At 50.5% G+C, this 16,287-nt stretch overlaps 1 protein-coding gene across 9 annotated transcripts in view; it reads left to right on the top strand.

The window, feature by feature from the left end:
* SNX19 (sorting nexin 19) overlaps positions 1 to 16,287 on the top strand; it is a 132,035-nt gene that overhangs the window by 21,237 nt on the left and 94,511 nt on the right. For 3 of the 9 annotated variants that reach the window (XR_013924044.1, XM_080366677.1, XM_080366678.1), the window contains exons 9-10: positions 1 to 185; positions 1,006 to 1,093. Coding sequence is in view for 5 of the 9 variants with exons in the window: in XM_080366677.1 (XP_080222803.1) it covers positions 1 to 185; positions 1,006 to 1,093 (273 nt within the window). In the remaining 4 variants the exon portion in view is untranslated. Of the gene's footprint in view, positions 186 to 1,005; positions 1,094 to 1,769; positions 5,692 to 6,043; positions 6,217 to 15,636; positions 15,860 to 16,287 lie in introns of those variants that run through there. The other 6 variants (XR_013924047.1, XM_080366680.1, XM_080366679.1 and 3 more) reach the window with 5 other exon arrangements.

The following is a 16,287-nucleotide window of genomic DNA, read 5'->3' as shown; positions in this document are numbered from 1 at the left end:
GTGGCTGGAAGTCCAGGTGGTTAACCTGACTTGCACCCAGCGTTGGGTCCAGTACCTCCAGTTGCTACAAGAATCCATCTGGCCTGGAGGAGTTTTACCAGCAGTGCCTAAACCAGCCAGGACAGAGGAGCAGAAGAAAGCAGCAGCAGAGCAGGCCCTGCAGAGCCTGATGGGGATCTTGCCTAGTAAGTGTGCCCCAGAGACGTGTCAGCTGCCCTTGAGAAAGGAGCGGTGGGGGAGGCTGGGGAACCCTCCAGTGCGTTGGCATCTCTGGAAATGTGGTTAAACATAGAGATGGAGTCTGCTGGTGCCAAGATGCTGAGAAACGTTCGTGACCTTTGAGGTTTGAATGGTTTCCTGCAAGTGAAAACCGCAGTTTCCCAGTTCTAGATAGTTTGCATAAGCCTTTGGGGAGCGGCCCAGCTCACAGAGAAAAGGACACGTGTCCTGGTGGTTCCCGGATGCAGACTGGCCACATACTCTGTGCTTAGTGCTGGTGGTCCTGTTCCCACTGAGCCACCTCAAATGAGGCAGGGCTCAGGAAAGCCAGCGCCACGCTGTGCTCCCACCTGCTGCCAGAGGGTACCATTGCTGAGAAGAGTCAAAAGGCAAAGCCTTTTTGGCTTCTCGTGCTAAAGAGTGGCTTTTCCACCAGACTGAAATCACGAGCCCAGCTGCACTGGATTTCCCTCTCTTGAAGTTTGACACGGGGACCTTTGGCATTACAGCAGCTGCTGCCTAATCCATGTGAGTGCAGTCTGAACTGTTAACTCTTTACATGAATGGGATGAAGAGGCCCTACCAGTATACGCCCTTCCAGCCTGGAATGTTTTTCTGACATTCAGTCCTGTCCCTGACTGTTTTTTGTCAGGGTAACGTTGGGCATGAGGTGCCTCAGGTTTGGAGCACTGTCACAAACTTTTAGTACCCATCAGCAGAAGATTGACCCTGGTTTACTACCATGGAAATGTGCCGTTCCTAAAGCTTTGTCCCTGACATTGACAGATGCGATCCAAGAAATCCTCGGAACCAGTAAATGCCGGATGAGCTGGAACCTGGTACTGGAGTCCCTGGGCCAGCCTGTGATAAACAGGTACATGGATTTGTAGGCTCTTACGCTGACAGCCTTTGCAATAGGGTCTGTAAGCCACGCTCAGGGCTTTGCCGTGACATTCACGCTGCCAGCTTCTTGGCACGGAACATACCTGGCTGATTCTCCTAGACTGACATTATTGAAGGGCATCTGGTTTGCTTATTATGAAGGTGCATGTTTAGGACCGTGGTCTGGCTGAAGATTATTGCACCAGTCTTGTTAATTATATTGTTGGGCCTGCTCAGTTTGTGGATGTCAAGGGACTGTCAGAGGAAATAAGACAAATCCTGGGTTAGTTTGTTGTTTTTAGAAGAGCTTAGGGAGCTGCATGTGTGTGTAGATAGCGTTTTTCTGTATACCCATTGCTGTGCATTCAGAAAGCAATGTTTTTGTGATTAACTGCAGAGAAATTATGTGCCACCTCAGCCAAGGAGCTGCATTTGTGTTTTCTGTGGTGCTCAGCAGCTTCAAACACCCAGTGGTTTGGGGGTGGAAAAAAAAACCCTGAACCATCCCTTAAAACATCTCTTCTAGACTACAAGATCTTTTGTCCTTCGCCTGATGGCAGTCAGAATACTTCTTACTTGCATGAGCTGTGGCTTCTGCGTGTCTGGAGCTGCTCTCCTAGCTCCGCTGTGCCCTGACTAGCCTAAGCTTTGTCTTCTCTCCATTTCAGGCACCTGGTTTTCTGCCTCTTGGACATTCTGCTGGAGTTCTTGGTTCTGAAGGGCTCCAGCGATGAGCTCGAGACCGCAGCTGTTGCGCCATCTGCTTCTAGTGGCCTGGACAAAGCAGGCATTTCAGCACATTAACCAGGGCTGGTGTAGCCGGCAGTGGAGGAGAGAAGCAGCCACAGACATGGGATGATTTGATTTTCAGTGTTTACTGAACATGTCTGGGAGCTTCTTGTAAAGAATTTTTCCAGCCAGTGCTAAATGAGGCTGCTTCCAGGCTCCTCTGTTTTTGCTGGGTGATGGATTAAACCCAGTGTCGGGGCTGAAGATGCTTTTCCGCCGTGTAGTGTCTGTTTTGATGGAGAGCCTGGAATGAAGATGCCTGACATCTGCTGAGCTGGACAGCTTGAGAAGAGGGTATGCAGGCTGCCCACAAACCGTGTTGTCTTGCCCCATGTTTCTGAACATCTCTAACATCTAAAGGCAGACAGCATGTAAGATTTGCTTTCATGGCCTCAGGCTCCACCTGGCAGTGGCCTGCAGGGACCTGATGTGACAGTGTTGATAGATGTTTCTCCAGGACAGGTGAAGAGAGGACCAAATGCTGTCCCTGCTCTCTAAGCAGCCTGCCCTGTGCCTGCGCCGCACCACCCATTTTACCAGAAGGAGGGTGTGGAGAGAATGAAGTGTGGAGATGTGATAATAACCCTGAAGTCAGCATCAGGGACCCATCCCCACTGCCCAGATAGCTGGGAGGTTGAAAGCAGTGCAGAAATCTCAGCTGCTGTCCTGCCTTAGGGACAAAGATAAGCTGTCTCTCGTGGCCACTTCTCTGACATGGTCTTGGTCTTGTTCTGGCATCTTTTGCTGCCTGAACAGTAGGATGCAAGTAGGATAGACTGTGGTCCTGGAAAAGAGAACTGTCCCCAGTACGGACCCTACAAATGGCAGCTTAGCTGGACTTGAGGATTATCTCGTAGTTTGCCTGCTGTGTCACATTTTAGTCCCAGAGGCTGTCACGGGAAAGACATGGGAGAAAAGGAGCTGACCTATGAGTGACACACAGCAAGTAAATCTGCTCCCATACAAAAGTGCTTCTCATAGTAAGCTCTGGAAGAAGAGTGAGTACCTCTGAGCCCGGGAGGAATACCGGATACGTGTGATGGACAGCCAGTGGGTTAGACCACAGCAATGGGCTTGAGGACCGCTTTAGCTCTGTCATTGATTGCAGTGTCACTGTGCTTCAGTTTACTATGCCTGCTATGGCAACAACTGTGTGTAGAGGGCTCTAGAAAGCTTGTCAGGTCATGATGTCCAGTGCCACCCAGCACAGAATGACATGTTGATTTGGCAGCTGCTTTTCCAGGTCATCCAAGGCTTGAGTGTTTTTGCAAGCTTATGCTGCCTGGCTGTCAGGTTTGTGACAGGGCAAATAGACACAGAGAATATGCACCAACAGACAAGTTTGCTGACCTGTTTTGCTGTATTTCCTGCAAGAAACATCAACTGACCAGTGCTGGACTTTGCTGATCAAGGGGATGCTGCTCCTGGTGTTCTCAACTGATTAAAGTGCTTAAAGAGGAGACTTCCCAAGAGTGGAGCATGCAGGATCACAGCTCATTTCCATGTTACAGTACCAAACGGTGCATTTCATATAGCCTGCTGTTTCTTGGAGCTGGATACTCCGTGGCATGTTTGGAGAGAAGGTGATGTAACTCCAACATGCGCACTGCTGGAAGCATATTCTGTTCTTTTCAGAGGCAGCTGCTTAATAATGGACATGCAGCGATGTTTGCTTCTTTGTGCTTCTGTTGTGCATGTGTTGTGTGAAAATACAGGGAAGGATTCGCTTGCTGCCAGCAAGTATATTTTTAGGGAGCTTCAAGGGCATCCCGAGACTAGGCAGGATCTAATGTAACAAAGCAAACCAGTTTTGCATTGCTTGTCAGAGCTGTTTCTCAGCAGTGCTGCTTCTGAGATGGTAGCCTTACCACCTGCTTGGAAAAGGAGGGAGCATGTGCATTAAGTAGCTTAAGAGTAGATTAGGCAAAGCGTTGAAGAATGCTCCGTATGGGATAATCCCAAACGGCAATCCAGAACCCCTATATATCTTTAAGTGCAATATCTGCTTGGAGCAGTGGCTTCACCCTGCCTTTCGCTGCCAGGCTGCTGTTTCCCTTCTTTTTCCTACTACTTCCATTTACTACATCCGCTGTCTTGAGGAGTAGGAGAAGGAACCACCAGCCAGGGATGATGTAGCATAGCCCTGTTGTGCGTGGTGGCTTCCCAGATGCTCTTGGTGTGCTTGCTTGCTATTGCTTCCTTACTAATTTTATGGGTTTGGAGCTCCAAGACTGTAGTCTGTCATTGATTAGGGATATCAATAAGAGACTGTTTGCTGAAAAGGATCATTCAGGGGGTGGACTGCGAACTCTGCACCGCTAGCAACACGTGAGGGCAGAAGTCTAGCACAGTTCCTACAGACACTGGATGTGGCATTGGAAGGATGAGCTCTGCCAGGAAGCCCTACCATCCCAGCCGTTCACCCTGGTCTCTGACATTATGCAAACAGCTCAATATTCAATTACCCTGATGGAAGGCATTTGTGTTTTCTGCTGGTGGGCTCCGAGGAGCATAGCTTCAGAGCCGGCACTTCACTGGGATGGTGGGACAATGGTCTGTGGTTGTATCAGACAGCTGCTTGGTCTGTGCACCCTCTGCACCTTCCACCCAGGGGCCTCAAAGCCTGCATTTTGCAGACTTGCTCACAGGGTGAAGCAGCAACATCTCCTCCGTGTTTTCATGGGAGGAGCTGGGTCAGAGTGAGATGAAGCAGGTTTACTTGCATGCGCTCTAAAGTCAGCAGCCCAGTTGGGAACAGACCCCAGGAGTTTGGATTGCAAGATCTTAGTTTTAATCTCCAGAACCCCCTTTCTTTTCGTAGAGTGAGGAAAACAGAAACCAGGGATGGGGAGCCCTTCCTTACGCTCTTGCTGGCTAGGCTTCAGGCGCCTGTGCTCTCCTGCATAGAGCTTAGTCCGTTTTCACAGCCAACATGGAGCTGCCCAGCAGCAAGCAGCCCCTCTCTGTGTCTTGTTGTTAAGGACTACAAAATCTGACAAAAAGTTCAGCTTTTTTCTAATGCCAGTTCATTGCCTCACTGTAGTTTTCACATTAAATTGAGCATAGCGTAACGGTGGCAAAGGCACACTTTGGCATTTGGGTGGGCTAAAAGTTTGTTTCCATTGGACCAAGACTGGAAATACTGCTTTGGGAAAACAAACAAGGCCAATGATAAAACCTTAACTCACTCTGTGTGCATGTGATGCTCCCAGCAAGCTCCGTTTTTCTGCAGGCGTTTGTGCAGAAGGCTCTAGCCACCTCTTGCTAAAGGGCAGGTGGTGAGAGCAGCCAAATTTGATCTCCAGAAAAAGTTGCAAGCTTCTCTCATGTTAGGTGTAGAGCAGTACGCGCTTCAGGTGGGTGCTCAGCTCTGTGGGATCTACTGGACATATGCAATCTGTTTCCAGCCCACCGCTTGCTGATTACATGGTGTTGAGGAAAGCATTTCATTTTCCCCAGCTCCCTGAAAACGGGAGCTGTTCGTGTGCGTGTCCAACACAGTGCAGTCGTACAGAGCTGCAAGGCACCACCGTAAGCTGAACAGTAGTTGTGTTGAGCCAGAGCTTGGTTTTTTGATTGTATTTTGAGGGGGGAAAAAAAAAGTACCGTCGTGCACCGACTCCCTCTTGTATTTTCTGTATTCAGACCCTCATATCAGCTCTCTGTGGATGCAGCCGTTCGAGCCTGTGTAGAAGTGCGCTGTCTTGAAAACTTCTTTTGCTGTTAAATGGGAAGCAAACCAGCACTCTCAATTACTTGTGATTTGCATTCTGTGTACAATAATACTCCATTTCAAACTTGTTCCTGTGTTTGGGTTTAAAATTCATCTTTGCTAAGAAACTGCCTGTAAGACAGCCCTTGGGGAAGAGAAGAGCAAGGAGCAGAGAGGCAAGAAAGCCCAGGTGGGAGTGGGAAGGTGGGGACAGGCATCTCCCCGAGTGTCCCAAAAAACCTGGTTGGGGCTGCAGTGCTGGTGGCAATGAGTCTGGGACAGTGGTTTACGTTCCTGGCACGCAGTGGCATTAGTGGAACTGCTCAGACATGGGAAGGACCAAAGTCCTTAGCAGCTTGTTCAGAAATAGAAACAGTTTTCCCATCGCTGGTAGCATCAGCATCTCTGCTTTCTCCCTGACAAGCGAACTTCTTGATTTAGGCTTTCCTGCAAGTGTGAAACCAGAGAAGCGATGTGGAGATCTTTGGCCTTTGTCCTGGAAGAAAGTGAAAGACGCTCAGAGAAGCAGGGGTTGCAGAGACCCATTGCCGCATCCCTTGGGCCGTGCTGCTTAGGAAGTTCACCTGGATATCAGTCCTGAAGGAGGAAAGCTGGTAAGCTATAAGGAAATAGAGAATGTCTGAAAATGAGAAATTCCACATGAAATTGGAAATATTACGTTGAAGAAAAAAAATGAGGGAGGAAGATAAACCTGATACGATGAATGCTTGGCTCATGTATTATTCTAGATTAGCTCTGCCATGGAAAGATCCCATACACCCTATGAAATCCATTACCCGCAAGCCGGTGAACATTTGTACAGCAGATGATGCAGGGATCATAGCTGAAGCCAAGTTCCCCTGTATAATATCCACCCCAGGGTAGATTGGTCCATTTCCAGTGTCAACAGCCAGAGGATTAAGCATTTATCTCTGCAGAGCAGTGGATAATTAATACCAGATCGAACTAGGGGCTACGCTCAAGAGAGCTTGCTGGTGACCGCGTTGGTGACTGCGTATGGCTTTATTGCCTGCGGGCGAGTCACGGGGAGTGGGATGAGGTTTTTCCCGTAGCGCAAGGTGCAGGCATTGCCTCGGCGATAGGTGCCTTGTAGCAAAGCATCGATAGCTACAGGCTACCGGCGCTGGGATGGCGTTGGGCTTCCCAAGTGAAGCTGAGGATAAGCCCTCCCGTTGTGGCGAGGAGAAAACTTGTCAGGAGACCTTTCCTTCCAGCCAAAAGTTGGAAGAATGGAATCGGGATGCTCTGATACGCAATCTTCTGGATTTAAATGTAAAATCCAGGTTTTGGCACTTCTAACTTTCTTGATGTAAATTAATATCACTATCCTGGCTACCGGCCAGTTCAGGTAATTATATTCTTCCTACCTTAATGCCACTCCAGCCCCCTGTCTCCACTGGATATGCTATACTCTAATTCCTGTCTGGAACTTGCTTATTATGTTACAGTATCTTATTATTTTTTTTTTCCCCCTCTGAGTACAACTTGTGCGCAGAGCGCTAGCTAGCCCCCAGCACTGTGCTAAGCTGCTAAAATAGTTGAGACAACCTGCCTTAGACATTTGACTGTGCCTGGTGTTGTCTTGGAGCATCGCTCCTGACTTGTGAGTCTTCTGAGCCAGGAAGGTGCAAGATCAGAGCAAATGTTGCAGTCCTGTTTAACACGGCGGACTTCTAAAAACCCGCTTCTCTCTTCTCAGAGTGCCTCAGGCTGGTGAGCGTGTTAATGGGAGGAAACTGGGGACTCCTGGGTGATTGCCTTACCTTCCTGTGTTACCATTTCTTCAAAGACTTGTGAAGACTAAAGTCCTTACTTCCAGCGGGGGGAAGGTTTCCTCCTGTCTTTGAGGAGAATATTGGTCATGTCCTAATGTAAGTGTGTCCAAATCTCCCTGCTAATCGAGCGGGACAGTCCTGCCTTGATTTGAGGTTAGCATCCAGCCCTGAGAAACCCTGGTTCCCGCAATACATGGGTGATGGATGCTGAAAGCTGGCTTTGAGTACCTGGTTTCCCTTCTGGAGTGCAGCTTGCTTGTTCGTGTTGGTGGCTCGTTGGTCTTTACATCTCCTGCCATGGATGCATGGGGTTGGGTGTTGTTTTTTTTCCTTTTGAAAAGTATTTAAAGTCGCCTTCTTTCCTTACCCTTTCAGTTAAGCTCTCTTCATCTCCTGGCCTCGCTGAGCGGTTGAAAAGGTCGCTCAAGCAGTACTTGAGGAGAGAGTCCCGCAATTCGGTGTACTTCCTTCCTGTTCCCAGGCCCCTTGGCTCTTCCACGGCCCTCGAGGACAAGGGGGTTTGAGGGACGTGCTAGAGGAGGGACAGCAGGGGTGAGGATCAAAGACCATAAACCACTGTTTAAAAAATATAATGCCCACCGGTCCTCTCGAGTGTCGCATCTGGCAGAGCCTCATTAACCTTCTGTTTCCCCCTCCTACTCCTTTGCCCCTAAAAATCAACAAAGCCAAACATAACAAGTTGCCTTGATTGAAGAAGGCTGAAGTGTGTGTGCTTAGTGTGAAAAAGCAAAAGCAAAGCCATTGGCTAAAGCCCCCTTTCCATGCAGGCCACTTCACATTTATTACGCTAGAAGACGGAGCTCTTTAAATCCTGATGCTCTTTATAGTTGAGCTCTTTAACTTTCTCCCTTCCTCCCCTTGCAGCCTTCATTCTCCCCTTGTTCCGCTCCTTCCGCTCCCTTCTTTTCTCTTTTGTCGTGTGAGAACGAGTCTTTTAATCCTCTTGTACTGCAGATTAAAGCTATTATAGCCTCCCCAACCTGACATTTTCTCAGAGAGGCTCACAGCCAGATCTTTATGAGTGCTCTCTGTCTGTCTGCTGCTGCCTTTCTTCTCGGCACACTAAACCTCGGTTCCTGACCTTTCCCTGAAGAGGCAAGGGCCGTAGCGTGCAATCCCATGTAGGCAGAGGCTGGTCTCAGCGGGGCTAGGGGTGCAGGAAATTAAGACCCATGGAAATTAACAAGTAAATAAGGAGAGAAAGAAAAGGCGATGGGAATTGAGAACCAAAGCAAAATTCGGCAGTTTGGAAAGCAGATGCCGGGCTTGGGTCTGAGTTTTGCAAGTGGTCCGGTCTTTACGAGGAACCAAACCATAAACCTGGGACTTGTTTTCAGTAGCAGATCGGGGTTACCTGAAACCTCAGCTCCAATCCAACTCCACACTTTGCTTTTGGCCCGGGAATAATGGATCCAGGCCCCTGGAAGTATGCGTAGATGTTGAGTTTGTGAGCTTTCAGGGACAGGACTGACTTCTAGTACTATGGGGCTCTGTCCACGACAGCAGATTTCTTAGTATTTGTCATCAGATGATTGTACCTTGCCTCTGAGATTGCGGGGTGGATTGATGTGCTGGTCCTTGTCTTGTACACATCATAAAAACACACAGGATCAGGGTAGCTTGCCTAAAAGTGCACGTGCTAATGGCAGAAACATCTTTCCTGTGGAGTTTTTTGGCTCTCGTCGCGAGTCCTGCCACTGTTAGGTGTCCTACAAATGTCCCAGAGTTCTTGGCAAAGCACCAAGGGAGGTGAAAAACTGGCCCCAAGATACATTCCCCAGAGAAAAGGTGTAAAATTACCCCAAATGGGCCCCCTTTCAGGTTTGTGTGCAACACACAAGGATGCATTAGCAAACAGGAGAGGTGGTTTTTTTGAGCTTTTTGAGCAGGGAGGAGGCAGTTTGGGTTCCTCTTCTCTCAGACCTCCTGTGTGAACTTGGTTCTGACCCGTCATTTCACCCTGCTGTTAAACTGGGCTGATAACCTGATCCAGAGCTGTGCAGACATCCTAACGCCACAAAGCTCTGGGTACCGTGCTAACCCATACAGCTTGAACTGAAGAAAATGACGCGATGCCTGTGGCAAGTGAGTACAAAAAGTCATGTTTCACTCCTGCAAGGCTTTGCTTGTATCCATTTATACGTGGGTTATGTTTTACCTCCCTTGTAAAAGGACAGACGGAGCATTTGCTTGGGTTTGTAAGCACCTCGAGAGCGCAGCTTTCACAAGTCGCCCGTGGGGTTAGGAGGTGTTTGAAGGGGTGATTCAACGCCTCTGGATTTTGCTGGAATAGGTGGTAACCACGTATAAGATTTCCCACGCTTCCTGGCCGCAACGGCTCTGTGATGACAAGCCAACTGACGGCATTTGTGCTCTCCCATCGCGCGCCCGAGCAAACGCAGAAGCTTTTGGGGGCAGCGGCGCAACTGCTTTCAAAGCAAATAATGAAAGAAGTGCAACTGTCCCCTTTGGGGAACTCATTTCGGGGCAAAAGTTCCCCTAGCAGCCCAGCTTGGTGATAATGAAATCGAAACGGGAGCTTGCCCCCAGAGGGGCCGTACGTGTGAAACACTGCCATGTCGAATCCGTATGAATCCTCCACGAGGAAAGCCTGAGCCCTGTAATTACTGGTTTTCTAGCAAGCAGCCTTTTCTTTCTCTTTGTGTGGGCCCGGTCCCCTCCTTCTCATCCCCCCCATGCGCGCATAATAAGAGGATATTCGTAATGAAAATCACCGGGCAGAAGCGGAGAACAAAAGCAGGGGCACAGCGCGCTCGCCGGTGGGGATATTAGAGGCGCTGGGCTCCCACCTCGGTCCGGTCTGCTCGCTGCTGGGAGAGCACGGTGGGCACGGCAGGCTGGGGAGGCTCTTATTAACCTTAATCTGCGGAGAGGGGCTGAAGCCCCGCTGTGGCCCGGTTTCATAGCTACAGCGGCTCGCTCCCAAGCGTGCAGCCTTATGAAGGGGCAGTCTCCCCAGCAACTCTAATACGTTTTTGCACCGTACCGTCTAATCTGAGGGAGAAATGTCACCGCCGTCAGACCCCAGGCTGGCAGCTCCCAGCCACGGCCGTGCTGGTAAGCACATATCCAGCTTCAACCTTCTGGTTGCTGGGGTGAAAGGGCCTCTTCATCTCCGCGGGGAGAGGCAGATGAATCCCGGGCTCAAACAAGGGACCTGCTTTCCCCCCCTCCGCCTCCCCACCAGATGCTCCCCCTTCGGTTCAAGGGCTCTTTATTATGTCTTTTAATTCTCAGCTGTGAGTGGGAGGGAGCAATAAGGCTGGTGAAATGGTGTGGTGGGGGGGAAAAAGCCCCTCGCAGTGGGGAAAGGCCCCAGCCTCCAGTGTGTGAAAAGGGAAGGCAGCACGGGGATTAAAAATGTCAGCTTCATGGGAAGTACTTGATATTTAATAGCTTCACTTGACTGCTGCAAGGCGGTGACGTGCACAGCACTGTCAGGGCAGCTGCGAGCCGTGTCCCTCGGAGAGGTGATGCCAGCCCTGGGTGCCTCGGGAGCTATCGCAATATAGGACGGTGGGAAAACGCCACGCAAGCTGAGCTTGTATCACTTGAGCTCAGGCTGTCAGGCAGTGGCTCGCCCTTTCCGTGTCTGGCTGGCACAAGATGCAGGACACCCTGCTCCTGACGCAGCTAACGGAGCTGAGCGTTCTTCCCGCTGACAGCTAGTGCCCTCCATCTGACGGCTGACAGCGCTCGTGACTTGTTTGTTGCAAAAATGCTGCTGGATGATCTGTCCGCAACATATTCTCTAGTTTGCTCACGTTTGCAGCTGCTGAGGGAACTGAGGCCTTTTAGAGCATTAGCACTCGGTAATCTCTTCTCGACAGATGCTCTGATGCTATCTGCCGCCCGTACAGTCAGGGCCACTGGAGGAATTCGTTTGCGTGATGGGAGCGTGCTCTTGCGCCGGTAAGGATCTTGTCCATGTTTTGTCTGATTAGGCCAATAAAAATTCTTGGATTCCTCCCTAGTCTCCAGCATGCACGTGCTGCAAACCCCACGCAAACACCACGCTCACCCAGGTTACCCCCTGTGCCCTCTAGACCTGGCCTTGGGAGAGCAAGTTGCTTGTCTAGAAAAAGGGCTGTTGGAACAATTGAGTAACTCTGAAAGGATGGAGATTGCTTTTTGTTGCTCCTTTTGTGATGAAGTGATGAAGGCGAAGCAACCGGAGCTTTCCCGGCATGACTGACTGGTAAAGAGCCTTCCCAGCACTGTACTTCATCACTATCTCAAAAGGCAGTGCAATTTTATTGAGCCAAGTCTGCTCTGGGCTTTGTACACTCCATCAAGCTGTATTAAGCTTTTGTCCTTGCAAGCGAATTCTAATAAACTAGCTTATGGCTGTCATTTTCAGCACACTTCAGCACAAACACATCCTTGCACATTTCAAGAGCTTTAGCCCAGATTCACGTACGTCTCCAAAGCAGCCCCTATGGACCATCTGAAACTCCCGCTACCCCTCGAGGCAGGCACTCCGAACGGCATTTGGCAACGTTCCTGCTGCCACCTGCATGGAAAAGCAGGATGCAGGGCCTGTCCATCCCCGAGGAAAACAACATCCAGGGTATAAATAGGTACGGTGTGCTGTGATCCTTTTTAAGGGCTCTTCTTGACCCAGTATGTTCCGCTAACAAAAATAACCTGTCCCACGCCCTTCAGCAAGGTTCACCTGAAGCCCAAGAGCTGCATTAGAACAGCGTGTATTAAAGTGCATCACTCATCAAGGACTTGAAAATAAACAGCAGCGACGTCTCTTTTTGATCACATTCCTTTCCGTGACAGGCTGACAATTTCCAAGCCAAGAATGTCACTAACCTCTCATATTTCTCCTGGTCATTTCTGTCCTGAAATTGGAATGCAGCCACTGGCAAAAGAGGGTAGAACGCCCTCGTGTCAGGGATCCAGATTTAAGAGACATTATCTCATCGATAGTGAACAACAAGGCTGGCACGCCGTCAGGCGTGATATTCCCTGGAAAGTTCAGCATGCGTGGCGAGGGACACGGGAAGGCAGGCTTAACTCGCAGCGCTGGTCGAGCGTGGCAAGATCCTGGCCGATGGCCTCGGCCAAGTGTCTCCGTCAAGTTGGAGAGCAGCGTAGGCAAGGGCCCCGTGCTGGTGGGGGGCAGAGGGTGCGGAAGGGCTGAGGATGGTAGCACAGGGCGATGGTTAGGAGTGAAAAAGTGAGGTTGCATGGAGGGAAGGAAGGGAACAGGACTGAAAACTGCGGTTCTTTGTTGTGGCTTGAGAGGAACATTTTGGGGGTGAGAGGGATGGCCATTGAGTACCCTGAAACATCCAGGTATGAGATTAGCACGAGTGAGCAAGACTACTGTCATTACTTTTCTCGGACGGCAAAAATGGAAGCAAAGCTACATCTAAAGCTGCTAATACCCTTTAAAAAGCTCCACACGCCTGGTCTGTAGATTGTATTGTCCTTAAGAAAAAGTTCATCTTTTCTGCTTGGCAGCAGCTGTATTTAGCCTGGAGTACGGCACAAGCGCTGGCAGATAAGACGGCACTAAGAGGTTTTGCAATCTGTCAGCCCTCCGGATCATTCCGGGGGGAAAACTTCAGAGGGACTTGATTTCATCACGATGTGAAATTAGAAAGTGGTTGCAGTAGGGGAGGAAAGCACTTGGGAAAGAACAGGGACAGCTTCATATGAGCAAATCCCCCCAGCTCTGTGCCAAATTCAGTTAAAAGTGCCAGCTTTGAAACTGCAGATGTTGAAAGCCTTGCAGCCACTGTTAAGGTTGCCACAGCATGTTTGCAGCGAGCATCCTCCTGAAACAACCTTGAACTGCTAAAGTTATGCTGCTGCCTGTAAGGTTACTGCTTCGGGTCCCAGCACTGCAGCAGCAGGTCACGGATGGAGCCACCTTCCTTGGCTTTGAACATCTCCTGAAGGACCACAGCCCTTCAGATGTTTTTCGGGGGAACAATTTTAGTGAAACCTGGTAGGTAGCTCCTGAAATAACATGCCATGCTCTGCGGCAGCAGGTCTGAGCTATCAAATCCAGATTTGCCCATCTGGAGGGACTGCCTTAGCCTGCACGATGTCCTCGTGTGGACCCCCAGCTGCTGTGGATGGAGCTGGGGTGGCCGGGGCATGAACATGCCGTGTCCTGCCATGCCCAGGAGTAGTTTCTCTGAAATGCTTCAGTCTGGGGAGCAGGCAAGCTGCAAGCTCTAGTTTGCCCTCATGCCTTCTCTCTGCACACCGAGGGATGTGGGGAGGAACATCTGCTCCTGGCTGCTGCGACCTTCTCGCTGCAGGAGCCGCGAGAGGGAGCTTTGGGGTTGTCCCTTATTTTTTTTCCCCGAGGCAAGCAGAGGCACGAGATGGTGCTGTTGTCCCAGCCATCACAGAGCCTGCGAGGGGCAAGGGAAAGCCTCTGTGGACAGGGGGGACACTAGTGACCCCCACCACGCCACCACATCGCCCTGCACACTACAGCTCAGTGCAGGACAGGGTCCCCAGCCCCTGCATGGCAGTTTCTCCTAAATTTGAGCTCGTTTCCAGCCCTACTTTGGGGTGATCCCAAGGCTCTGGCCGGTTTTCCTCGGGAAAAACTGGTGGGCAGGTGATCTAGAAGATTTGTGGCTTCACATCCGATGTGCACTTCCCTGCATCCCGAGATAATGTCCTGCCCGCAGGGCTGAAGGGACTGTGTCCCTGAGTGTTGCAGGATATATATATTATATTTTATATATATAGATACATAAGGGATTAGAGAAATCTAGAGAGACACAAACCTCCCTGTGAGAGGTCCTGGGGCTGGGCAGATGGGGAGAAGAAAATACAGAGAGGGCTGTTGGTATCCCCATCCCGGGGCAGGGGGGCGGGGGGCAGCGGCTCTGCCAGGTGATGGGGATGTTGGATGTTGGATGCTCACCCCTCTCAGGCGGAAAGCTCCAGCCAGAGTTTGAAGAAAATTTTCCCATGAAAGGTTCCCTGAAACGAGTACATTCCCACAAAGGGCTTTGATTTCAGTGTATCGGCATTTTCCGATGAGAAACCATCTCGTCGGAAAATTCCCAACCAGCGAAGAGAAACTCCCCCGTGTAGCAGGGGAGGGATCCTGTCGCACGCGGAGGGAATTTAATACCAGCAGAGTCTTGCGTCTGGAGGCTCTGGGTAAAGAAAGATGAGATGCAGCCAGCAGCACCGATGGTGAGAGGGGAGACCGTGAAGTCCTGCAGTCGAGCAACTTTGCTCTCTGCAGCCTGTGGCTCGTTTCCCCAACACTTTTCTCTTAATATTTCTCGTTCGTCAGGGTGTTGCTGCTTTCTGTGCAGGCAGAGGGTGCAGTGTGCAAGCGGTAGGGACCAGAGGAGCACAGGCAGGACCTGTTCAGGGCCTGGAGGCAATGGGAGCACAAGCTGACACTCCAGTGGTTCCCCCCTGCCTTTTGTAGGGGTCTTGAGCTAAAGGGGGACCAAAGATGATGGGAGAAACTGAGGCGAGCAAGTTACCTGCTCTCGAACAAGCCTGATGGTTGAGTTACGGTGTTCACAGCGAGCCCCTAGTCCCGTGGCTAAACCAGGCTGGAGGGAATTTCTGTGTGTGCTATGGAGACAGCTCTTTTCTAAGTTCAGCGTTCCTCTAGAGCACTTTCTGATGGACCGTGGGACGCTGCTGCGAGGGTGGACTCTGACCCGCCCTTGGCAGGTGCCTGCCTCGGTGCTTCATGGCTGGAAGATGATCTGGTTTTCTGGCAGCGTGGTGCTCTGGCAGTCCGTGAGGAGCTGCTGGGGTGCAGGCAGGCAAGGCAAGGCTGGTGGAGGCAGGGAATGCAGCAGACTAGCTGCTAACTATGGCAAAGGCAATGCCATTCTTGGGGATTCTCTTCCTTTGTGAAAAACCAGAAGCCAGGTCCTGACCTGGCCCTCTACTCTTAAAAGTAGACCAAAATTTGGCTCCTGTTGCTTCTCTTCTTTAATATCGTCTTTGACTGCAAAGGAGGCATTAACCTCGGGTGTCCTCGCACAGAGATGAGTACCCGCTCCACTGGAGCTGCCCTCTGCTCCCCAGGTGATGCGTGCTGCTTTCAGGAAGATTTTCAGTCCTGCCCATGCAATGCTGGTGGGACCTCACACACTGCACGCCCTCAGTGGGTCAGAAGTGATGGAGCAAGAGAATTGAAACCGCAATTAGCTTATTTAATCCCCCTCTCTCTCTGTGCAGGGGCTTCTCTTCCTACACCAAGCTAGATTCTTCTGTCATGCATCAGCTTCAGGGTTGTTGCACAAGAGCGGAGGAGAACAGACTCCAGCCACGAATCTTCTCCAGGGCTTTTCCAGTCTGGTTTTGAATGACTCCCCCGAGAAGGCTTTCACCAGCCCTGGTGGGATAACGTGCCGCAGCCTGCTGGTTCTCTGATGGAAAGCGTGCCTCTCTTCCCTGGCAGGTACTTCATCTGGGCTTGAAGGCTTCCTTCGCTCTGCTTGTTTTCTTGGTGGTTGTCTCTCTGGTGGAGGTTAGCAAGTCCCTTTGTGAGGCCTGCACTTCTCTGATGTTATGTCTGGAAGTTTGCTCTGTTTTTTTGGCTAGGGGGCCCAGGGTCTGGAAGTAGAGAGGCTTTTATGGGAACCCGAGTCCCCTTTTGACACGACTTCCTTGTGCTTAAATTTCAGGTTGAGTTACAGGCTTGAACATTTTCTGGTGGGATATCTTTCGTTGTCAGAGGGGATTAGGCCAGTGATTATTTACATGCACCTCTATTACACAGAGTCTGTTTCTCTTCTTTTATTCCCCTCCCCGCCCCCCGTAATTCTACATAGTGTGTAGACGTTGACTAAAGCAGTCCCATGGATGGGGGAGAGGGAGCGAATGAGT

This window comes from Falco punctatus (assembly GCF_963210335.1).
Source record: "Falco punctatus genome assembly, chromosome: 16".
NCBI classification, from domain to species: domain Eukaryota; kingdom Metazoa; phylum Chordata; class Aves; order Falconiformes; family Falconidae; genus Falco; species Falco punctatus.
Note: the sequence above shows the minus strand (reverse complement) of the source record. Positions and strands in the feature narration are given on the sequence as shown.